Source organism: Schistocerca piceifrons, chromosome 3 (assembly GCF_021461385.2).
Source record: "Schistocerca piceifrons isolate TAMUIC-IGC-003096 chromosome 3, iqSchPice1.1, whole genome shotgun sequence".
Lineage (NCBI taxonomy): Eukaryota > Metazoa > Arthropoda > Insecta > Orthoptera > Acrididae > Schistocerca > Schistocerca piceifrons.
This window is the reverse complement of record NC_060140.1, coordinates 433,412,327-433,437,873: the sequence shown is the minus strand read 5'-3', so window position 1 is coordinate 433,437,873 and position 25,547 is coordinate 433,412,327. Positions and strand designations below refer to the sequence as shown.

The following is a 25,547-nucleotide window of genomic DNA, read 5'->3' as shown; positions in this document are numbered from 1 at the left end:
GTTGAGCCTTTGAGGGATCTCTTACGGAAGAAAATAATGTCTACATAGGCAGACGAAGCCAGGAAGGCAAAGGAGCAGACTGCATATACAAAGAAAGCAGTTTTCGACAAAAAGAAACCTACTAGAATTAAAGTAAAGCTGAAAAATAAATCATGGAAACTGTATGAGAGTAAAATAACATGATACAACTGAGTGAATGATTATGCGGGAAATCAAAACAAACTTGAAGCATTCAAACAATTATGTTACATAGCGATGATGTGAAAAGTGTAGTGATCAGAAAAAGTGCAAAATAAAACAGTATTACATCTCAGATAGTGATGAAAAGTTTCAGAGAGCCATAACTTGAAAGACTGGAAAAACTAAGGCATCTGAAAACTAATCTGGCAATGGAAGATATTAGTACTGGGAAAAGACTAAGAATTGGTTGAGGAGGTAATTACATAATATGAGGAAAACATAAGGAGACTGATCAATCTGAATTTCATGTAAACACAAAGCAGCAGCATAGACTAGATAATACGTTTAACTGATACTGAAAATTCACAAGGCATCCTCCTTTAGTGGATTATTTTGTACTTTTTGACACTGCTGCATCAGTACACTAATTCCTATTATTGTTTCTCTCATTCTCAGACATCTATCTTGTTTAGTGTCATGGATGCATTGATAACACACACACACACACACACACACACACACACACACACACACACACACACAGAGAGAGAGAGAGAGAGAGAGAGAGAGAGAGAGAGAGAGACTTCAGCAGGATGAAAAATGAAATAAACAATATTAAAGGTTCAGTCATTTTATTAACATGGGAAGGATCTATGCACAAATGTACATGAAATAAATTTTAACAACTGCAAACAATAATCCTATATTTACTCATAAATGGAGGGACTGTTCTGAGAAAAACCAATTTCAGCAATAACTCCTTAAAAGCCAGCAGCAATATATACATCATTATTCTGACTATTTGTGCTACCGTTGTGAACCACACAATTTAAATACTAAGATCACAAACCAATAACTAAATTCTGAGATACAGGCCTTTAGCAAGTTTAAAAGCTATAAAACTAATGCAGACAATAACAGAAGTTAGTGGAGGGGAAAAAATTTAAAGCATTTCCCACCCACACAAACCCGAATGATGGTCTAATATGAAAGTAAATTTAAAGTCACAAAAAGCCCCCCCCCCCCCCCCCCCCAACTTATGTTACTGATTAATTACGTATAATCCTCCCAAACCATTCAAATGCATTACTATTACAATATCACAGATGTGGAGTTTCATTGAAACTGCTAACATACGTATCACACAGCAAATCTTGTAGCAAAGAAACCTCCTCTACTTGAAAAAATTTATATAAACCCATAAATATTTCCTTATAAAATTCACTGCTTGGAAAAATATTTGCTTATGAACAAGTTCTTGTAGAAAAAAATGTGCGCACAAAAAATTAAACTACAGAATTCAAGACTGCTTGAGCAGATGTATTTGGATGAAGATGCACATTTTGTTTTTTAAAATAACTGTAACTAAAGACAGAGTCATGTTTGTATTGTTACCAGGATGTAATTTCTGAAAGCTAGTTTCTCCTTCAAAATTTTTAAACCAGTGCTATCAACCTAGGGAAGAGCCCCATTAAGATCTCTGACAAAGCTTTACTATACTTAAGTCCATACTTCAAACAACTACTAAGCAAAACCATCCTGTAAAAATGTAAAATAAACACTATGGCGGTAAAGTTATAAAAAGTTGATCTGAACAAATACTTCCTTTTCAGGCACAGTGTTAAGTGCACATTGCAAACCACTATCACTCATAGCACTCTCTCCCTTTAACCATACAACCTCTTAAAATATTTTTTCTTCTTTTTATATTCGGCTGTAGATATAAATGGCAACAATTTTATTAATATATATCATTAACATTGTAAGTAAAAAGTTTTAATTTCAACATTGCAAGTCTACTGACTTGTAGTTTCGTATCATATAGCTTAAAGCTTTGTTAAACTTATACAGTTATTCAGAGGTAATTAATTTATAAAATGTATCATCTGTTAATGACATTTACATTTTCACTTTACATTATTACATATCAGTCATAAGCCATTACCATTTTTAATTGTATCATTCATAATTTTGTATAAAAAACACATTCCTGTTGTCATTCCAACAACTGCACTATTATAACAACGAAACTATGATAGGCAAGGTGTTACATATATTGTACTTCCATTCTTTCACAGAAGATGGAATAAATATCCTCATGTAAAAGCTTACATGGATTTATTTACATTTAGGAAACTATATATATTAAGTGCACTTTTCCATGTTTCACTTTCAACTCAAGTGAATCGGCACTTTTCTGATCTGGTTATATCAGGAACATTACTGGTTATACTATATCTACACCTTGAGTTATGATCAGGTAACAGCGGTAAAAAGTAAAAAATAAACTCGTGAGGAAGAACAAACAAAGAAGCATTTTGTTACCCTATTCTCACTTACACCCTTGACTTACTGGTAAAGTAACTTTTGTAGCAATATATTATTTACATATTTACAAATACTTGATCATAAAAACATTCTACCTGCCACTGTTAGCAGGAAGTCCTCATAATAAAAAGTTAAGTCAACCTCAAACTTCACCCACCACATGAACATTAAAAAATGTCACTCAATTATTTGTAACACCATAAATCAAATTACACACTTGATAAATGAAAATTTATAAATATGCCATTTTCCACAACTAAACAATGAACAGAATATGTATAGTGTGTTGATATTATGTAAAATGTTTGAACTGCTTCCTCACAACAATTGTTTTCACAATGATATTGACAAAGAAGTGCAACCCATTACATACAGTAGTGTTACAGAAGGAAAAAAGGCTGGGAGAGCAAAAACAATTATATAACAGTAAGATACAAGAAACACTATAAAATTTATAAACAATGGTATATAAACTATTTACAAGAAGATTACAGTGCATGACGAGCATTGTATTAAGTTGCTTATTAACTGAGGTTGTGAACAAAAGCTTTATTTGGAACACAAAATGTGGAACTAAATGACTGTTTGGTATCTCACATGAACAATGTGCAGAAATAAGAATTACAGTTAACATAAATTGAACTAAGAAAATCAGAGTTGAAATTTAAAACAGTGTCAAAGAGGTTTCACTGTCAAGAGTATGAAATTATTGAGATTGCAAGAGATTCAAACAATATAGTTACCTGTCCATGAATTCTAAATGTATTTTAGGCAACAGATTACTAGTTTATTGCTGATACAGCACAAACAGAAGAAGACAGAAATAGCAAGCATATCACTAGCCTTCCAGCAGTCTAGGCTGCATGTAGTGAATATTAAGTATAACACAAAATCACGAACACTGTAGATTCACATGAATAACTTTGTTTTTAAATATGTATTGTTTTGTTTATAATGCTGCAATGAAAAAAAGCAACAAACAATCAAGGGGAAAGTGAACGGGAGATCCAATTTTTCGAATCAGTTCACAGTTACCCCACATTATAATCACTGGGGGGGGAAAAACCACACACAAATGTGCCAGTCTCATCTCAATTTTGAATGTTAATATAATAAATAAGTTTGTATTAATGGCTATTTAAGGCAATTAAGAATAAGATAATCAACCACAGCCCCACAGAATTACCATATGCAGAATCACAGAGCTCACATTCTTCAACAACAGAATTATTGTACACAAGACAACACAGTTTGCACAATGATCAAATGGGAACCAAAGATAACATTATCCAAAAGTGTTATTCACACAATTCAAACATACTTACAGAGTCTAAATGTTTCTTAAAAGACTCCTATGAAGAATTTTTACTACAAGGAATATGGAAGAGCATTCAACTGATTCTTAGTGCGCAATACTATAACTTCTGTTAGACTAAGGCACAAGCAATTTTCCTAACTGCTTACATATATATCGTCAAGGAGCATAGTAGCCTTAGAAACGAGTCATTTTCGGAAATGAAGAATCACACTGAGTCTCAAGATCTCCTAACAGAGAACTGTAATGGGTACAGTGCTGAGCAGCAGTGTAGTTATTTTATGAGCAGTAGGTGCAGCATTTAGTATATGCAGGGAAAATACCACACATCCTCCCTGCAAAGAGCACATTCTATCTTGTCCTATCTGTGGAATTAACAGTAGATGGAGCGCCAGTACTAGGTCCAATAGTGTCACAGCGGCGATAATACAGAAGGTATGGAACTCTTGGACTCCGTGGATGCAGCATTTGCACTTCCTGAACAGCTTTCACAGAGCTGTCATCGTAACGTACCCAACTTCCATAGCCAACGTGGAATACATCTGTTACATAATGACCTTTTGTTGCCTCCTTTCCATCGTGGTACACAACTGAAACAAAAATGGTCTATTAGTGAAAATATTGTGTGTGTGTGTGTGTGTGTGTGTAATGGAGAGTGTCACAAATTTAACAACAAGAAGTGCAAACAAAGACCTTTAGACAGGGAGAAAAGCATGAAAGGAGGTCAAGTATAAGGCGTGTTCAATATACTCTAACAATATGTCAACACTTTATACATGGCAGCAAAATGAGGTCAGGCAATAATGCAGACTCATGGAATATAAAAGATAGTTTCATGTTACATGATTCCTATCCTCCTCATCTCCTTACAAAACACACTTTTGCTTCACCAGATTTCTTTGTGATACTTATTACTTTCTTTTCGCACCTTGTCTGTTCCTCCTCTTGCATACCAATACTAGGGATTTGCTGTTCTCTATCCGCTTCTTTCGCTTATTTGATGTGCTACAGCTACAGCTGGTGTTTCCTCCCTCTTTCTTGCTAATGTTTTCCATAACCCCACAGATCCTAACATTTTTATCCTTTCCTTTAATCCTGTGTTCTTTCAATATTATCATTTCATTTCTGTTCACATATGCTACTCCTCTGATCTTTTTGCAATTATTTGGTGACCTAACATCCTGCCGGATACTCTTAACATGCAAAAATTTCCAGTGTCCACTCAGTTGCTGCATTTGTAACAAAAGCTGAAAATCTGCCAGGTGTTTTTAATGCCAGTGTACTGACAGAGAAACTGCCCACTACACACAAAACTTACTGTGTGACATAAGGATACACTGAAGAACCTTGTTACCACTAAGAAGAGGAACATTGCCACCAAAATGTCAGTGAAACAGGAGCAAAACATTCATGATAAGGGTGATACTATTAAAAATCTTGAAAATCAGGTGAATGCAAATAAGAGTATGCTTCTAGCATATCTGAAGCCTATACATAAAGATTTTTCTGTCAGTGTCCAAGCAAGGCTGCTTCTGAAGCCAATCATGTTCCTACACCACATAGTGTTTTGTCCAAACCCCAAAAATCATATCATGAGAATGAATATATTATGAGCCCCTACATATGCCATTAACGAACTTAATATTGCATAAAGATGACAAAATATTATGAGTATACCAAAATAAAATCTGAAGTTAAACCCATGAATTTTTAAACCAAACTCATTAGTATTTAAATGCTCAATGACTTGGCTATCAGCACCTTGCTGAAAATACGTGTATGTATTCGTGAAGTTCCAAATAATGTTACAGTGGTGAGTACCATGGAAATATAAAAAAGTGGTTTTTTGCCAATGTCAGATAACTTAAAATTTTGCCTTCTGAGCAAGCCATGTAGGGAGAGCAGACCCCAACCATTTTCAACACTGGATGACTCAATACAGTCTCAGGATCGGAAAGTATATTGTACAGGTATGCATAAAGGTCACTTTAAAAAAAATTAATATTGTTCACAAAGGGTGAATTAAAATAGAGAATAAATACATGAATGATAGTTTGCATGACACCCCAACATACTGAAGAATCTTCTCACACTGAAATAAAATTGTGGTAGTTTTAATTTGTGAATTAAATACTTGGATAAGAGCACCAAAACTCTCCCCTGATATTCATGGCTGGCTTATATTAACGTAAAAACATGGGACAGTCTGCCACTCAATTGTTAAAATCAGTTTCCAACAATGTGGGGATAAGACCAAATTCCTCAACTTTTTTTTTAATCACTGCTACACTCACTCAGTCATCACTTCAAATAGGCTGTGTATCTCCAGCCAAACCATTTAATGCTTTCAAGTCAGGACAGGCTCCACTGTTACAGTAATGCCACATGTGTGCTCTTCGTCACACAGGAGGAAGCCATGGATCACAGGCTTCGAACCGAGCTAAAATGTTTTTGTTTCATCTGAGTAACTAGATGGAAGGTGGCTGGTTTAAAAGTCACAACTTACATCCATTAGTTTCCAGCCACTCTCTTCCCACATACCCATAACTGTCCTCCCCAGTGAGAAGTCTTACTGTATGGGGACCTGGCAGGATATCATTAATATCTCATTACAAGATTTCTTGGCTGTTATATGCGCAATCTTGATACTGCAAATTCAGAAGTCTTGGTACTCAACAGAATGACACCTCTTTATACTGCTTCTGTGTATATAACAAGAGTATGTTCAGGACAAGGTTTTCTGTTTGGTACATTCTCCTGAAGTTGGTACAAATGGGAGAGTCCCCTCCTCTTTGGTCCATTTCGTCTTTCTTGAGTTAATCAATGTTACTTCTTCCTTTAGGGGTGTATTGTAGCAGTTGTTTTGTTTTGGAATACACTGATAACCCATTCTTCCTATAGGTTTTTTAATTTTTGTCTGTATTCCTCTTCACTTAAATACCTACATTTTTTCAGATGGTCTAATCTTTTAAGCTGGCTCTTCTTGTTACTCGGTCCTAGACTGTTCTCAGAAATCTTATCTCAGCTGCTTGAACTCTACTACAGATTCTAGAGTTTAAACTCCAGCTTTCACTTTCATACAGTCCAAAAGATTTTGTCATAACTCTATAAAATTTTGGCATGGTGTCCTTTTGTACTTTTCTCCTGCACTTTCTTTTGATGGTGCCACACACATCATAATGAATCTCTCAATCTTTTTTCAATATCCACTATGCCAACATGTGATAAGTAACAGACCAAAAACGTTAATTAAAGTGTTACCTTGTTCAATAATTTTGTTTCCTGATATGAGTTTACATTTTTTTGAGTCATCAGTCCTCTGACTGGTTTGATGTTGCTCGCCACAAATTCCTCTCCTGTGCCAGCCTCTCAGAGCAGTACTTGCAACCAACGTGCTCAATTATTTTCTTGATGTATTCCAATCTCTGTCTTCCTCTACAGTTTTTGCCCTCTACAGCTCTCCTATCATCCTGTCCCTTCTTGTCAGGGGGTTTGTCCACACATTCCTTTCCTCTCTGTTATGGGTAGAACCGCCTCGTAACTTACCTTATCAGTCCACCTAACTGTCAACATTCTTCTGCAGCACCACATCTCAAATGCTTCTATTCTCTTCCATTCCAGTTTTCCCAAAGTCCATCTTTCACTACCATGCAATGCTGTGCTCCATACATACGTTCTCAGAAATTTCTTCCTCGAATTAAGGCCTATGTTTGATACTAGTAGACTTCTCTTGGTAAGGAATGCCCTTTTTACCAGTGCTAGTCTGCTTTTGATGCCCTTGCCCTGTCCATTGGTTATTTTGCGACCTAGGTAGTAGAATTTTTTTTTTTCTTCAAGATCATAAATCCTGATAAGTTTCTTGGTGTTCTCATCTCTGGTAGGCCTACTCCTAATTACTTTAGCCTTTCTTTGATTTACTCTCATTCAACATTCTACACTTCAGACTGCTCATTCCACTTGCAGCCATTTTGCCTTAAGTTTCCCTACACTTCCTATTTATTTTACTCCTCAATGACTTGTGTTTCTGTATTCCTGAATTTCCCTGAACATCTTTGTACTTACTTCTCTTATAAATGAACTGAAGTGTGTCTTCTGTTACCCTTGGTTTCTTCGCGGTTGCCTTCTTTGTACCTACGTTTTTCTTTCCAACTCGTGTGACTACCCTTTTTAGAGATGCCCATTTCTCTTCAACTGTACTGCCTACTGAGCTATTCCTTATTGCTGTATCCAATAGCTTTAGAGAACTTCAAGTGTATCCCATAATTCCTTAGTACTTCTGTACCCCACTTCTTTGCGTATTGATTCTTGCTGACTAATCTCTTTAACTTCAACCTACTCTTCCTCCCCGATATGGGTCAATATTTGCTCCTGGGTACGCCTTGCAATCCATATCTGATTTTGGATCTCTGTCTGACCATGATGTACACTAAATAAAATCTTTCCATATCACCCAGCCTTTTTGAAGTACACCACCTCCACTTATGATTCTTGAACAGCATAATTGCTATTACTCGCTGAAATTTATTGTAGAACTAAATCTTTCTCCTCTCTCATTTCTTGTCCCACATTCATATTCTCCTGTAACCTTTTCTTCTTCTCCTTCCTTACAACTGCATTCTAATCCTCAATGGCTATTAGGTTTTCATATTCCTTTAAATTCTTTATTACCCTTTCAATACGCTCATATACTCCATCTCTCTTCAGATTCAGCTTGCCATGTCGGCATGTACACCTGAACTATTGTTGATGTCTATTTGTTGTCGATTCTGATAAGAACAACCCTATCACTGAACTGTTCACAGTAACACACTCTCTGCCCTACGTTCCTCTTCGTGATGAACACAAGTCCCTTTATACCATTTTCTGCTACTGTTGACCAGAAATCCTTGTCTTCTTTCCATTCCATTACTGTATCTAGACTGAGCCTCTGCATTTCCGTTTTCAGATTTTCTAGCTTCCCTCCCACACTCATGCTTCCAACATTCAATGCCCTGACTCTTAGAACATTATCCTTTCGTTGATTATTCAACCTTTTTCTCATAGTCACCTTCCCTTTGGCAGTCCCTTCCCAGAGATCCGAATGGTGGTCTATTCCGGAATCGTTTGCAAATGGAGGTATCATCATGATAGTTTTTCAATTACAGGCCACATGTCCTGTGGATACACAATGTGTGCCTTTAATGCAGTGGCTTCCATTGCCTTCTGCATCCTCATGCCATTGATCATTGCTGATTCTTCGCCCCTTTAGGGGAAGTTTCCCACACCAAGAACAAGAGAGTGTCCTGAACCTCTGTCTGCTCCTCCGCCCTCTTTGGCATGGCCGTTGGCAGGAGGGGGGGGGGGGGGTGACTTCATATGCTGGAAGTCTTCAGTCACCAAGTGCTGATAATTAATAAAAATTTAAGCAATGGTGGGTTTCAAACCAAGGACGTTTTGATTACTAATCGAAGCTGCTACCTCTAGACATGGGTTACATCTTAAAGGTAAAAAAACCTGCAATGAAATGGACTTGGGTTTTATTTATCAATAAACTTAAATTGTGTTGTTTCATTATTTACTGTAGTTCATATAGTAAGTTATCTTCATTACCCGCAACTATAGTTGGAGTCAGGAACAACAACGGTCGAGTTTATGCTTGTTCTGCACATTTACATCAAACATTTACCAACAGCCAATGAGCTTTCAGTAATGTTTTGAGCTCTCCACTGTGAACGTCATAGTCAATCCAAGCATTATAAATGTGATCACGCTTATTTAATGAATTTCTATTCCATTTGTTGTCATCATCGATTGTCGGGGTAAGCAACAAATTATACATAATAAGCCAAAGACATAATTTGCAGGATTTGGCCTTTATTCAATCGCACAGCACGTATGCATGCATACCCCAACTGTCACTTGGAACCAGCAACACTGCAATCACTGTCTGCGCCTTGACTTGCATGACTATCTTTTACGAATCATATGACAGAATCTGGTAGTGGGCAAACATAAAAGTTTTGATCAAATTTATTTCCTTGAAGAGACCTCTATATTAAATTTCATAATACATTCTTTCCATTCCCCCGCCTAAATATGAATTTAAAGAAAATCAGTGCAATTTTAGAACCTTGTCTAATCCCTTTATTAATATTTCCAGATTCTAACTTTATAGTTATCTGCGATTATATATACTTCGGACAACTTAAATCTAGGTGCAGTGGTATTCCACTTTTTTTCCATAATATCCCATAGTTTTTCTTTGAGCACAGTATCAAAAGATTTACTATAGTCCATTAAGTTTTTAAATTTTATTCCTTCTTTTTTTAGGGGGATTTAGTATGTCAATTAGTAGAAACAGAACCCTTATAAGATCACTTTGCTGTCCATCTGTGAAAACCATTGACCATCTGTCGTCCGTCTGTTGAAACCCCTTTCTCTGAAGAACAGGTAGAGGATCATTTTGAAATTTTTGTCACATACTAAGTTCTATGGTCTCTTGATGATGTGAAAAATTTCAGCTTCTAAGCCGGTGCAATGTAAATATACAGGTATTTATACCACCATTTTAAAATTTGCTAACTCACTCATCAAAACCTACAGGATACTTTCCATTTATCTGGAATCATAAAATTTGGCAACGATCCAGATTTAACAGTACAAGTAAAGGGGGAAAAAATCCAAAAATTGTTAACTTGTAATTACATCACATAACACTTTTAAAACCCCCTTTTTCTCAGGATTGAGTACAGGTATCAATTTATGTCAAAAACCAAGGTCTACGGCCCCTGGGTACACATAATTTAAGCCTCTAAGTCAATGCAATCAAAACATACAGCCATACACATCACATGTTTTGGTACTCAAAAACTTACTCATCAAAACTTATAAATGAATTATTAATCTACATGTTTAGCCTGGTGATCTAGCTGTAAAGTGTGCACCTGGAATCAAGGACACACAAGATCAAATCTCTGATAGACCACAGGTTTTTCGGGCTTCTTTTTAACCTGGCTTTCACTTCCGGAAACAGCAGTTGCATGGATTCAACAATAAACTGTAGGTCCCCTTTCGCTGATTGGACAATTGGGGTATGTTAGGTACACATAAGTTGTTAAGGTGGCATCTGATAAAGACTTTCTCCAGGCCCCTGTTTCCTTTGCTGCTAGCGTTTTATAAACTTGTACTTAGCTGTTTATGGTTTCCAGGGCAATTTAGTTTTGACAGCTTTGTAATATCTCCTGAAGTTTCTTAAATTCCATTGTACAGAATTCTGAAAGACATCTTTTCATTTCTTCTGCTTCCTTGTTCTCCTATTGCTCTTATTCGGGCCACAAATTTTTTACAGAAATTCATCCAGTATTCTCTATGTAGAGGATGTAAACTTGCCAAATCCCGTTCTTCTTCGTTTTTTATCATGTGCAGCTCTTATTAATTTCTTTGTTCCTTTCTGTGTGTTTCATAATCTTCCACTATCTGAGGAATTTTTGTCATGAACCATTGTAATTATAGCTCCTTCCATCAGCTGTTTTTTAATTCTTTATTCCAAATAGTAAGTCCCTTTTTGCTTGTATTTGTTTGTTTTCCACTGGGTTTGCTAAGCTACCTTTCCAATCATCTGAGTTAGTTTCTACCATTCTAATTCAATGTTTGTACTGAGATTCCTTTCCTGCATATAATCTTATATATGACTGATGCCAGGATTTCCTAATAAATCAGTTTTCCATATCATTTCATTTGAAGCTTTCTTTTTGTGTGCTCTTCTTGCCTATCTAGTTTTATACATAACTCTCTCTCTTACTTTGGAATGGTCTGAGTTCATACCTGTTCCTCTCACCACTCTCGCATCATGGAATAATTTTCTTTTGCTAATAAATAGTTACTGATCTACATCTGAGGGATGCCCTGGTAAATATGTAATATCTCTATTTTAAATTAGACATTTTCAATTCACAATGAATTAAAGTTCACAAAGTCTCATAACATTTTCCCCCCATTCTGATTAATTGCTATTTCTCTATGTATTCCAATAAGGTCAAATGGACTGTCATCCTGTTCTAGCATTCCTCTCTCTTCCTATGGCAATATAGTAACTCTTATTCATGGAATCTATGACATTTTGCAGGCTCTTGTAAAATTCATCAGGTTCACTACTTGTCCTCCTTCGGGGGCATACACTGATATAATCATCATACATCCTGCAGCTATATTAAACAATGCTTGTTACAATTCTTTCATTTACCCCACTGTAAGCTGCTGTTCTGCTCCTCTATGTCTCACTTAGCAAAATAGTTGCTCCTGCTCTATTTTAAATAGGTACACCACTATAAATTTATGTATAATTTTCCATATGTTCCTGTCTGCTGCTTCTTAGCCTCCAACAACATAATGAAGTTCAGTCTTCATATCAGCACATCTGATCTGCTAATCAGAGCCATCAAGATCACATAAAACTCCACAATGGAGATGCTGAATTCTAGCGATAGACGAATTCTTAGGATGTTATGTGGGAAAACTATTAAGCAGCCAACTACATATCCTTGCTTGGAGGTAACCATAAAACCGCAATGTCATAAGAAAGCTCATCTAAAACACAAAGGAATGTGTGCTGATAGAAAAAACATTGATGAATTCAATTTACTGTACATAACCAAGTTAAAATTTATGCTGGGTCTCTCAATCAGCCAAGGTGTATCCTTGCTCTAACACAGAGATAACCTTCATATCTCTGCAATGTGCCACATTAACAGCACATTACCAAATATTATCACCTCAACTTATTACTATACTTGACTTTTTTTAAGAACTGGGAGTTTGTAAAGTTTTCTTAAGTGTGTATATTAAAATGTACATGAAAAGCAGATCCTAGTCAAGTTAGTGAGTTTACTGCGCTCAGCCAATTGCAGAGCGCGGCATGTGGCAAAGATTACACTACGGAGTACTAGCCTCTAGAACATCACGCCAGTGGCCACTAAGAAGAAACCCCTATTGTTGAAGAGAGAATTAACATGACATTTGTTCGCTGTAAATGGTTCTTAGCTTGTCCCTTAAAGAATTTTAGTTTGTCTTATAAGCAAGTTGCAATGATAGGATCACAATAAGTTAGGCAGCTACACGGCTTAGACTTGGGAGAGTTCAAAGCAACTCTTAAGTCATTTAAGTAGATACCCTGAAAATAATATGGGCTTGTGGGAGAAAGAAATTGTTTCTCCAATTTGGGTAGAATTTAAGCTCATAGTGTGGAGGGATAAGCAGAAGATAAATTTGTGACAGAACCAAATTTTTTGGGTAGTAGCAGTTGAGGCTACGATTAACAGAAGTCTGAGATTGGTTTCTCCTGTCTGTTAATTTTGTGTGGGCACAGTGGTTGAACGTTGGGTTTCTTGATAGTCAAGCATTTGCAGGTGCACTGTGTTTCATTTAGTTGTAGATTTTCCATTGGGTTGTGGAAGAGGAGAGACATTATCACTTGAAGTTGTAATTTGATTTTGTGAAGTCGATTATAGTACACACTAAGGGCATAGTGGTAATGCGTTGGTGTATTTTGGTTGTGGAATAGAAAGCAAGCACTTAGGAACAGTGCCTTTGCAATTTTGTGTTAGGGTATATTTTATGACTTCAGCACCAGCATTGTTTATTGCAATAAATATTGGAAATTCTGTAGAGATATGCTGAAAGCGTAATTTTTGTTGTGAGAACAGACGTCCTACATTGTTAATGTAATATTGAGAACCAATTGGAAGTAATCAGATATCTGCACATACGATCTTTATTTAGCATCTTTTCCCACGGTCCCTAAACGACAAAACAAGAACCATTTTATTGAGTGCATGCTAATTGTCTCAAGTATTTAAATATTAGTGGGTTCACAGTAAGTCTACATCTGAAGTGGTAAGATTTGTGTCTTATAAAAGTTCACACAGTTTAAAAGTGACTGTGACACTCAGCTTTGATGTTTTTATTATTACGTTTCCACTCAAAGCTGTTTTGTGTAGTTAACCAGCATTCGTAACAAAATATGCTGACATACCTGTACACAAAATACAAACAGGCAATAAAGAAAGGGATTTTCTGCTTTAAACTATAAAAACAAATCCTCAGTATCATTTATCCCTGAATTATTACCAGAAAGATATAGGAAAATAAAGTTCAATATTAACACAGACGATTAATTTGCCCATATAGTAAAGCATTAGAGAGAAATCACAGATATGTAAAGAAAAAGGTTGGCACTGTGGCGAAATAAGTTCAGAGATCTTAATCCTCAAAAAACTGAAACAATAATTTAAATTTATTAATTTGCAATGAGAGGAAAGATATTAATGTGGTTTATGCAAAGGGAAAGATAGTTTACCCTTTTAACGTGTCATAAGTCGATTTAACCAATGATCTTGCTGCAGCGAGACGTTACATGTAGACATTATTGTTGACTACCAAAGACTCATATGTAAAGATTAAACTATATCTTTGGAAGTTGAACATATACTTTAGTTTACATTGTTGTTGTTGTTGTGGTCTTCAGTCGTGAAACTGGTTGGATGCAGCTCTCCATGCTACTCTATCCTGTGCAAGCTTCTTCATCTCCCAGTACTTACTGCAACCTACATCCTTCTGAATCTACTTAGTGTATTCATCTCTTGGTCTCCCTCTATGATTTTTACCCTCCACGCTGCCCTCCAATGCTAAATTTGTGATCCCTTGATGCCTCAAAACATGTCCTACCAACCGATCCCTTCTTCTTGTCAAGTTGTGCCACAAACTCCTCTTCTCCCCAATCCTATTCAATACCTCCTCATTAGTTACGTGATCTACCCACCTTATCTTCAGCATTCTTCTGTAGCACCACATTTCGAAAGCTTCTATTCTCTTCTTCTCCAAACTAGTTATCGTCCATGTTTCACTTCCATACATGGCTACACTCCATACAAATACTTTCAGAAACGACTTCCTGACACTTAAATCTATACTCGATGTTAACAAATTTCTTGTCTTCAGAAACGATTCCCTTGCCATTGCCAGTCTACATTTTATATCCTCTCTACTTCGACCATCATCAGTTATTTTACTCCCTAAATAGCAAAACTCCTTTACTACTTTAAGTGTCTCATTTCCTAATCTAATTCCCTCAGCATCACCCGATTTAATTTGACTACATTCCATTATCCTCATTTTGCTTTTGTTGATGTTCATCTTATATCCTCCTTTCAAGACACTGTCCATTCCGTTCAACTGCTCTTCCAAGTCCTTTGCTGTCTCTGACAGAATTACAATGTCATCGGCAAACCTCAAAGTCTTTATTTCTTCTCCATGAATTTTAATACCTACTCCGAATTTTTCTTTTGTTTCCTTTACTGCTTGCTCAATATACATATTGAATAACATCGGTGATAGGCTACCACCCTGTCTCGCTCCCTTCCTAACCACTGCATCCCTTTCATGCCCCCTAGACTCTTATAACTGTTATCTGGTTTCTGTACAAATTGTAAATAGCCTTTCGCTCCCTATATTTTACCCCTGCCACCTTCAGAATTTGAAAGAAAGTATTCCAGTTAACATTGTCAAAAGCTTGCTCTAAGTCTACAAATGCTAGAAACGTAGGTTTGCCTTTTCTTAATCTTTCTTCTAAGATAAGTCGTAAGGTTAGTATTGCCTCACGTGTTCCAACATTTCTACGGAATCCAAACTGATCTTCCCCGAGGTCCGCTTCTACCAGTTTTTCCATTCGTCTGTAAAGAATTCGTGTTAGTATTTTGCAGCTGTGACTTATTAAACTGATAGTTCGGTAATTTTCACATCTGTCAACACCTGCTTTCTTTGGGATTGGAATTATTATATTCTTCTTGAAGTCTGAGGGTATTTCGCCTGTCTCATATATCTTGCTCACCAGATGGTAGAGTTTTGTCATGACTGGCTCTCCCAAGGCCATCAGTAGTTCTAATGGAATGTTGTCTACTCCCGGGGCCTTGTTTCGACTCAGGTCTTTCAGTGCTCTGTCAAACTCCTCACGCAGTATTTTATCTCCCCTATTAGCCCTCGTCTTTTTACCTACTTGATTGTCTGCTGCCTTCACAACTTCATCCCTCAGAGCTACCCGTTCTTCTTCTACTGTATTTCCTTCCCCCATTCCTGTCAATTGTTCCCTTATGCTCTTCCTGAAATTCTCTACAACCTCTGGTTCTTTCAGTTTATCCAGGTCCCATCTCCTTAAATTCCCACCTTTTTGCAGTTTCTTCAGTTTCAATCTGCAATTCATTACCAATCTGCCCCTGGAAATGTCTTACAATTTAAAACCTGGTTCCTAAATCTCTGTCTTACCATTATATAATCTATCTGATACCTTTTAGTATATCCAGGATTCTTCCATGTATACAACTTTCTTTTATGATTCTTGAACCAGGTGTTAGCTACGATTAAGTTATGCTCTGTGCAAAATTCTACAAGGCGGCTTCCTCTTTCATTTCTTCCCCTCAATCCACATTCACCTACTATGTTTCCTTCTCTCCCTTTTCCTACTGACGAATTCCAGTCACCCATGACTATTAAATTTTCGTCTCCCTTCACTACCTGAATAATTTCTTTTATCTCGTCATACATTTCATCAATTTCTTCATCATCTGCAGAGCTAGTTGGCATAGAAACTTGTACTACTGTAATAGGCATGGGCTTTGTGTCTATCTTGGCCACAATCATGCGTTCACTATGCTGTTTGTAGTAGCTAACCCGCACTCCTATTTTTTTATTCATTATTAAACCTACTCCTGCATTACACCTATTTGATTTTGTATTTATAACCCTGTATTCACCTGACCAAAAGTCTTGTTCCTCCTGCCACCGAACTTCACTAATTCCCACTATATCTAACTTTAACCTATCCATTTCCCTTTTTAAATTTTCTAACCTACCTGCCCGATTAAGGGATCTGACATTCCACGCTCCGATCCGTAGAACGCCAGTTCTCTTTCTCCTGATAACGACGTCCTCTTGAGTAGTCCCCGCCCGGAGATCCGAATGGGGGACTATTTTACCTCCGGAATATTTTACCCAAGAGGACGCCATCATCATTTAATCATACAGTAAAGCTGCATGTCCTCGGGAAAAATTACGGTTGTAGTTTCCCCTTGCTTTCAGCCGTTAGCAGTACCAGCACAGCAAGGCCGTTTTGGTTAATGTTACAAGGCCAGATCAGTCAGTCATCCAGACTGTTGCCCCTGCAACTACTGAAAAGGCTGCTGCCCCTCTTCAGGAACCAAATGTTTGTCTGGCCTCTCAACAGATACCCCTCCGTTGTGGTTGCACCTATGGTACGGCCATCTGTATCGCTGAGGCACGCAAGCCTCCCCACCAACGGCAAGGTCCATGGTTCATGGGGGGTTAGTTTACATAAAAGTCTTAATGACATAATGATTGGATGAGTTTACCCGATACTTTGAAGCTTTGGGGGGGAAAGTATTTAAATGGAATCTGCGGGTGAGACAGCCAATATTTATTAATGTTGCAGTGGTGGCATATTTTGGTTACACCGTTGCTCTGCAAAGAGTGTCATCATATTGTCAATTCATACACTGGAAGAGGAGGAGGAGGAGATTAGTGTTTAACGTCCCGTCGACAACGAGGTCATTAGAGACGGAGCGCAAGCTCGGGTGAGGGAAGGATGGGGAAGGAAATCGGCCGTGCCCTTTCAAAGGAACCATCCCGGCATTTGCCTGAAGTGATTTAGGGAAATCACGGAAAACCTAAATCAGGATGGCCGGAGACGGGATTGAACCGTCGTCCTCCCGAATGCGAGTCCAGTGTGCTAGCCACTGCGCCACCTCGCTCGGTACACTGGAAGATTTTAGTTTTACGCTGCAAGTAATAAAGAGGAGTATCTGATTGCTATCCATCATATACTCTTTTGCATAGTATTTTTCATTTAACAGAGATTAGCTTTGGTGGTAGTTAACCTTTCAAAGCTAGTGATACCCAACGAGTCAGATGCGGTATGGTCAATATTAATAAATTACGGTAGCTACCACTAGCTCCATTATACCATCAAAATAGTAAGTGTGGCTATCCTTCAGTACACTGCACCATTGTAGTGATACATAGTGTGATCTATGGTGAGATAAAATTAACATCCAAGCTTACGCGTCATTGTTGTGCCCGGATTGACCATCATTTCTGAATACACAGATTATGCCGTTTATCTTAGGCTCTGTCTTGTCTACACAGTTAAGCTCACATTGTTCAGCATTGCTTTCTCTCCTATCTGTCCCAGTGTTGCTAGTGTCTGCTCATACTGTGTTATTTCTACGGGTGGCCTGCGACTAAAGGGTGGTACAGTGAATTTCCTATGCTTCATTCTCTACTCATAGCTGTTTTGTTCTCATCCTCAAGAGCTTTGTGGTTTATGGGCATTTCAGGAATAATCACTCTGCTAATGTGTTAGCAATGATGATGGACATTATTGAACGGCTTAGCACTGAAGGCATACTGCATGGTCAGGAGCCTTAATTGGATAGAAACTGATGGCTCATTAGCTTCAACAGGGGCTAGGATTAGGGCTTGTTCTCTGTGTAGTCCCTGTTGCCTGTCTGATGATCACACAGTGTACTTCATATAACATCTTTTGGCACGGAGGGAGGAGGGGGGGAGGAGATTAGTGTTTAACGTCCCGTCGACAATGAGGTCATTAGGGAGAGAGCGCAAGCTCTGGTGAGGGAAGGATGTGGAAGGAACCACCCTGGCATTTGCCTGAAGCGATTTAGGGAAATCGCAGAAAACCTAAATCAGGATGGCCGGAGACGGGATTGAACTGTCGTCGTCCTGAATGCAAGTCCAATGTACTAACCACTGCGCCACCTCGCTCGGTTTTTGGCACGGATCTTGAGATTAGCCACAAATAGTATGAGCATAGTCTATAGTATCTGTGAATGTTTCATATAATTTTTACAGACTGGATCTGTCTGTAACCAGACCTTTCCACCAAGACACTTTAAAATGCCTAAAACATTTTGCTGATAAGGTCCCACAAGTGTGGTAGTCATGCAAGACACTGAGCAAATATGAGGCACATTAAAAAGCAGTTCTGGGTCAAAAATGTGACCTATGATTAAAATAATCACAGTGTGCTTATCTGCCAAAAATTTAAAATGTGTCTTTTGTCCTCAATCCTTAAGTGTGTCTGAAGCATCAATAGTATCAATCATCTTGCACGACAGAAGGATTTGCAATAAACCGTAAAATTGTCAACACAAATAAATCTTCACTTGACTCTTCACAGTGTGCTGTTTACATCAATGGTATAGCAGAAGAAAAAATACTACCCTTAGGGCCATCATTCATCTGTATAAAATTGCCTGAGAGCATGACTCCTACAGGTTACGGAATGACCACTCGGCATGAGAGATTTCGATTATATTGCAATCTTTCACGGAAACTCCAGTTATGTTGTGTTGTACATCCAAGTTGTGTCGTTACCTTTTCAATGACTACAAAGATCCCTACAAGGTGCTACCTGTTTAAAAAAAGCTTCCTGTACTGTCAGGTTATGTAAGACAAAACGATTCTTCCTCAATCAAAACTATAAGCAGCTATATACAGTAGAAAGACCAAGCAGGGTTTCTTCCATTTAACTACATATCTGTCTCAACAAGCTATTCATATCAGCAAGGGATTCACAAATGTAGCACCCATTTTTGGCAAAATTCGCATATACTTCTTGTGAAATTCAAATAAAATGCAAAATTCAAATAAAACTGGAGGAGCACCCATTGCTTCTCAGAACACTGTCCATGTGTTGCATCTCGCATCTGAGGTGCTCTGGTTCACATATTTGTCTTGCTCGCATTAGGAGGTTATTGATCATGCCTCTCTCCTGGTTTGGTTGGTGATTTGACAGTTTGTGCAGGTATCGGTGTGTGTTGGTTGTTGATACATGCTGTGTCCCAAGTTTTCACCATTCCTTGTGACCAGCACATCTAGGAATGGTAGCTGTCTGTCCTTTACTACTCCATGGTAAATTTTACGTTAGCACAGAGGCTATTTAAGAGTCTTAGGAAGTCACCAAGAGTTATATCGAAATGTTTGGCATTTAACACTCTCCTAAGGTATGGTATACAAGTTCTAATAGAGGCAGATAAACCCAGCTCTGATATACTCTTGAAGTATAAGAGAGTTAAATGTTAAAATAAATGCCCTGGTGTTGCCACAGGCCTGGAGAAAAACCACAGAAACATACGGTACTGGGGTTAAAACAGTGCAGAGCATTTCTTGCAAATGCTACTGCATCGATTCAAGTCATGGGTTCACTTGTTTTCAAGAAACCAGGCAAGTGACACAATTTTTTTTTTTTTAAAAAAAAGAGGATGAGGTGACATGGACACATCTGTGAAAATGTTTCATGACATACAGTATTCAGCATTTATGCTTAAGATGAAAAATAAATGATGAGAAAACTAATTATTTTCCACAATAACACAACAGCTTGGAGGTTTATATTTTGATAACAGAGGACAAGGTCAAGTGAGCTGGTAGATCTTGAATTTAGTACACTGATGAAAGTCCATGTTGGAATATGAAAGTTTTATGAAAAGGATACCATACTCACCGTAAAGGTGAAAATTGCAGACAGGGACAACAAGAAGACTGTTACATAGGGGCTTTTGGCCAAACCCTTCTTCAGGAGAAAAAAAAAAAAAAAAAAAAAGAATAAAACCACTGAGAAACACCACACACACACACACACACACACACACACACACACACACTCTCTCTCTCTCTCTCTCTCTCTCTCTCTCTCTCTCTCTCTCTCTCTCAGGCCACTTCTGACAATGCAACTTGCTTTGCCCGAAGCTCATATGTAACTGTCTTTTCATTGTGCCTGTCTGCGACTTGAAGTGTCACCTTTACAGGAGAAGCATTCTATCTTTTCATTATATTGTTATTACACGGATGAAAAAAAATAATGCAAAAGGGAATGTTATAAAGTAACAAGAGCATGGACTGAAAATTCAAATTGGTATAAATTACTGAATTATTGTGGTATGTGATGGACCAACAAACTGACTTTATTCCAAACAGAAAACCTACTTTTCAAGCACAGACACTAGAATTTTGAAAATAAACATTCTAAATAGATGTACAGTGAGAGGTGTTTTTAAAAATAAATATTAGCATACCACCCTACACAGATAATTTCTGTCACTGGCAATGCTGCTCAGCCAGTTCATGTCAATCAGCGAAGCCTGAACTAATAATACTAAAAAAGCAATCATCACATATTACATCACAGAGTACAGGGGAACTGCTAGTTCTTGGCAATCCAAAGAAGTCTATGTACTGGGTACTAGGTTAGAGAAAATAAAATATTTGGGGAAAGAACAATGCATATGTTGAGACACTTACACAGAAAACAGTCAATAACACCACAATCAACTACATGGAGAGCATTTGTTAGAACTGTAGAAAAACTGCAGGCTGACAAGGAGACGGCACGACCGTGGGGTCTGGGATTTGTCCGAAATTTTGTGTGGTGAAAGAGGACCCCTAACACCTCACATGGTTAAAATTTTAGGACGCACTACTCGGAAAATCCCGAGAAAAATCAATCCAAAGATTCTTAAGTGCCTTATGAGTATAAAATGTTAGTCCATTGCCGAGCCACCGTCTGGCCTACCTTGTTAGCGGTCGGACCCTTATGCCAGAGGTCTCGGGTTCAATTTCACCTCTGGCACTTTTTTTTTCTTCTGTTGCTTGCAAAATTGCAGTGCATTGTTACAGGAGAATCGTGAAATTAATTCCCGGAAAGACTGTATAAAAATTCATTCTATAATTCACCATCAGTTATCGTCAACAATATCCCGAGACATGATTCATCAATATGCCTGGTTTGCCTCAAAATTACAACAAACTCAAAACATTTTCGTAAATGTTAATGGGGCATATTTTTGCACAAATTTATTGCAAACACCCTGTAATTGTAAAAAATCCACTTTTATACGTTGCGCAAGATGTCGCACAAATTATTGCTTTGTTTGTTTTTACGATAATACCACTGCAGTTTTTGTTCATAATTATTATATGTATAAAAATTGAATGTTTCCCAATCGAATTTGTTTTTCTGATTAAAAACCCAATGATTCTCCTTATATACTTTACAATGAAAAATGGAAAACCCACCGCCACGAATTGTGTTGTTGGACAAAAAGAAAATAATTTTTATTCAATAATGTAACTAATTTGTTAAAGATAATGTAGGTTCGGGAAACTTTCTGAATAATTGGTGGAATAACAAAAGAAAGTGAAACAGAAGAAGAAAAAAAAGTGCCAGAGAAGGAATAGAACCCGAGCCTCTGGCGTAAGAGACCGAGCCCTAAACACCTAGGCCAGAGGGCGGCTCGGCAATGGACTAACTTTTTATACTCATAAGGCACCTAAGAAACTTTGGATCGATTTTTCCCGGGATTTTCCAAGTAGTGCGTCCTAATATTTTAACCACGTGAGGTGTTACGGGTCCTCTTTCACCACACAAAATTTCGGACAAATCCCCGGCCCCACGCTCGTGCCATCTCCTTGTGAGCATAATTAGAGAGATTCACAGGAACACATTTATACTTCACAAGTAAGATTGATTAGCATCAAATAGCAAAGACAATAGCACAGATTTCTTACAGTGAACTACCGTCAGAATGTCTACAAGACTACTATTTCTTACTAACAGCCAAGGATTCATGTTTGGACTCATAATAATACAGTTTTCTCAAGCACGCACACTTCATTCTGTGTTATGTAGTATAACTCTGCTGTGTGTAACATTTTACTATCCATCCCACCAAACTTCCAATGCTTGAAACATTCATCAGCACCCACTTTTGTGTTCAGGCTTTTATAATTTTCCTGCAATTTACACTTAATGAAACCACATGCATGGGGAAGGGGGGAGGGGAACCAACTTGGCTTTCACATATTAAGATACTGACATAGGATTGGCTTCAAGTTATGTTTACAAACACTACACCCTGTGCTCCCAATTTTATAGCTCTGCATCAGTGTTAGTCACTAGAAACCAGAACAATTCAAATCACTAGTGCTATTGTTGCCTACCACTTCCAACCTAACAGTATCTATTACGGCCCCTCTGGTAGCATAATGCTCGTCTATCAAATCATCTGTATTCTACCTATGTATTTGTCGAACAAGCGTGTAGAAAGTTTGTCCAATTTAACATCATTTTTGAAGCAGTTGTCATGCTATATGCACGTCATGAAGTATCTTGATACTAATGGGCACAGCTAGCAATGCAGACAAACCATTTTTTTCATTGACATTAGCATTGTGTATGAAGAAGAAGAAGGGAAGAAGAAGAAGAAGAAGAAGAAGAAGCCGTTGGTCTGGGGAATAGTTGAAATTGAGATGTACATATACCCATGAAATCTAATAAAATAAATATTACACTCAAACCTGATGATAACATTAACTTAATTGTGAACTTTAATTTATTTATTTTGCACTGCCACTTGTATGTTGTGCACAGACTATTTATTTTCTTCTTAACATCTTCCTGCATAATATGAGTCTTGGAAAGATTCAATACCTCTCCCATTTACGTAACTGCCAGTTGTCTATTATTTTTATCCATATACTCTTTTGATCGTAGTTTCCACAATTGTGGAAATGCTTATCTTTATTAAAAACTTTTTATCATTAAACATGCAAGGCAAACTTCATGCAAACAATGTGCAACAGCTTGTGAAATCAGTCGTCCATCAAAATTTCTCTCACACACATCAAACATGGTCTATATCTGACCAATATATAAAACAAAGCCACAAACTGCAAATAATTTGAGAAACTATAATCAAGATGGCATAAGAAGATTCTTGACAGCTCCCTGTGCTGTTGCCACCTGTCAACTGCGAATCACCAATGGCTGCAGCCAAAACCGTAGCTGTGACAAAACTGAGGTGTTGCCATAGGGACATTTACAAAACCACATTATGCAGGTGGCTGAGATAGACACACAAAATTGCTGTGCCTAGCCCACTGCAACTGTCAGTAATCAACTTATGACAACTCAAAGCAACCACAGATAAATTTGACTGTGTGATTGTTTACAGTGGACTTTAATCATTGACTCCAAGAAGACTCCGCTTGGTGCCTCACAGTAGTAAATGCTTCAATAGAGGTCAAGACATATGACTTCTGATAGACATTCACTTGTTTCTGATGCTTCTTAAGGCCCACTTGTGTACCCTTGATGACTGCACAACACAAATCTTTACTCCTAGCCTGGGCCCGTCAACACCGGCTGACTGTTGACGAATGGAAACATGGTGCCTGATTGGATGTGTCTTGTTTCAAAATGTATCGAGCGGATGGACGGGTATGGAGACAACCTAATGAATCCATGGACCCTGCACGTCAGCAGGGAAATGTTCCAGCTGGTGGAGGCTTTGTAATGGTGTGCGCATGTGTAGTTGGAGTGATATCGGTCCTTTGTTATACCTAGATATGACTCCGATAGGTGTCACATAAGTAAGCATCCTGTCGGACCACCTGCATCCATGCACGTCCATTGTGCATTCCAATCGACTTGGGCAATTCCAGCAGGACAATGTGACACCCCACATGTCCAGAATTGCTACAGAGTGGACCCAGGAATACTCTGAGTTTAAACACTTCCACTGGCCACCAAACTCCCCAGACACAAACATTATTGAGCATATCTGGAATGCTTTGCAATGTGCTGTTCAAAAGAGCTCTCAAACCCCTCATACTCTCATGGATTTATGGACAGCCCTGCAGGACTCATTGTGTCAGTTCCCTCCAGCACTATTTCAGACATTAGTTGAGTCCACGCCATGTCGTGTTGTGGCGCTTCTGCATGCTCGCAGGAGCCCTACATTATATTAGACAGGTGTACCAGTTTCTTTGGCTCTTCAATGTAGTTTCATTTACGTTACACAGAAACAATCAACTGTGCCATCTGCTAACTAAGGTTATCTGGACTGACTGACTCAAGAAAGCATTCAATATCAATCGAGCTATTCAATTTCAACTGTCACAGCTACTCCTATCAACCACCCTACAGTCAGTCAATTTGTGTAGCATAGTTGGTAGCTCTTATGCTTACAAACAACAAGCTATTTTGTTAGCTGTTTATCAAATAGAATAATAGACTTCTCTGTCACAGTTTTAAGATTGAGAATATTATGGAGAGAGATCAGAAGGCTCTTTTAATGGAAGAAAAGATTCGAGAAAGTTGAGGTTCATCACTAAACGTATTGCACTGGCACAGATTTTAGCAATACTTGTAGCCACACTGAATACTACTGTTGAAAACAAATAATTTTGAAAGTGCAAATAAAAGTGTGCCAAATGCAAAAAATGGTGAAGTTTTTGAAAACATGCAGAGCTGGAAGAAATTCCCAAGAACTGGATGGCATGTGCCTTGTCTTATGCTGAATGTGGCCAATATACTTACAATCAAGGATTTCTCCACATCTAATGGGTGGAGCAACAGATATAAAAAGCGGTACAATATGGTCTACAAAGTTGTTCGTGGGGAAGCAAGTAGTCTGAATGTATTAACTGTTGGTTACTGGCAGAACAGTAAATTAAAAGAATTTAAACAGATCGAGATAAACCTTCAACATCAATAAACGGGGCTCTTTTCCAACATTTCTTCTGAAGAAAACACATGCTTCTAAAAGTCAAAAAGAAGTTAAAAAAGACTAAAATTTTGAATGTTGTTGTAGCGGTCTTC

At 37.8% G+C, this 25,547-nt stretch overlaps 1 protein-coding gene across 3 annotated transcripts in view; it reads right to left on the bottom strand.

Annotated features, from left to right (window-relative positions):
• Positions 1-795: 795 nt before the first annotated feature.
• LOC124789923 (ubiquitin carboxyl-terminal hydrolase 10-like) overlaps positions 796-25,547 on the bottom strand; it is a 138,502-nt gene continuing 113,750 nt past the window's right edge. For all 3 annotated transcript variants that reach the window (XM_047257445.1, XM_047257444.1, XM_047257446.1), the window contains one exon: positions 796-4,413. In XM_047257445.1, coding sequence (XP_047113401.1) covers positions 4,175-4,413 — 239 coding nt within the window. In that variant the 3' untranslated portion in view covers positions 796-4,174. The remainder of the gene's footprint in view (positions 4,414-25,547) is intronic.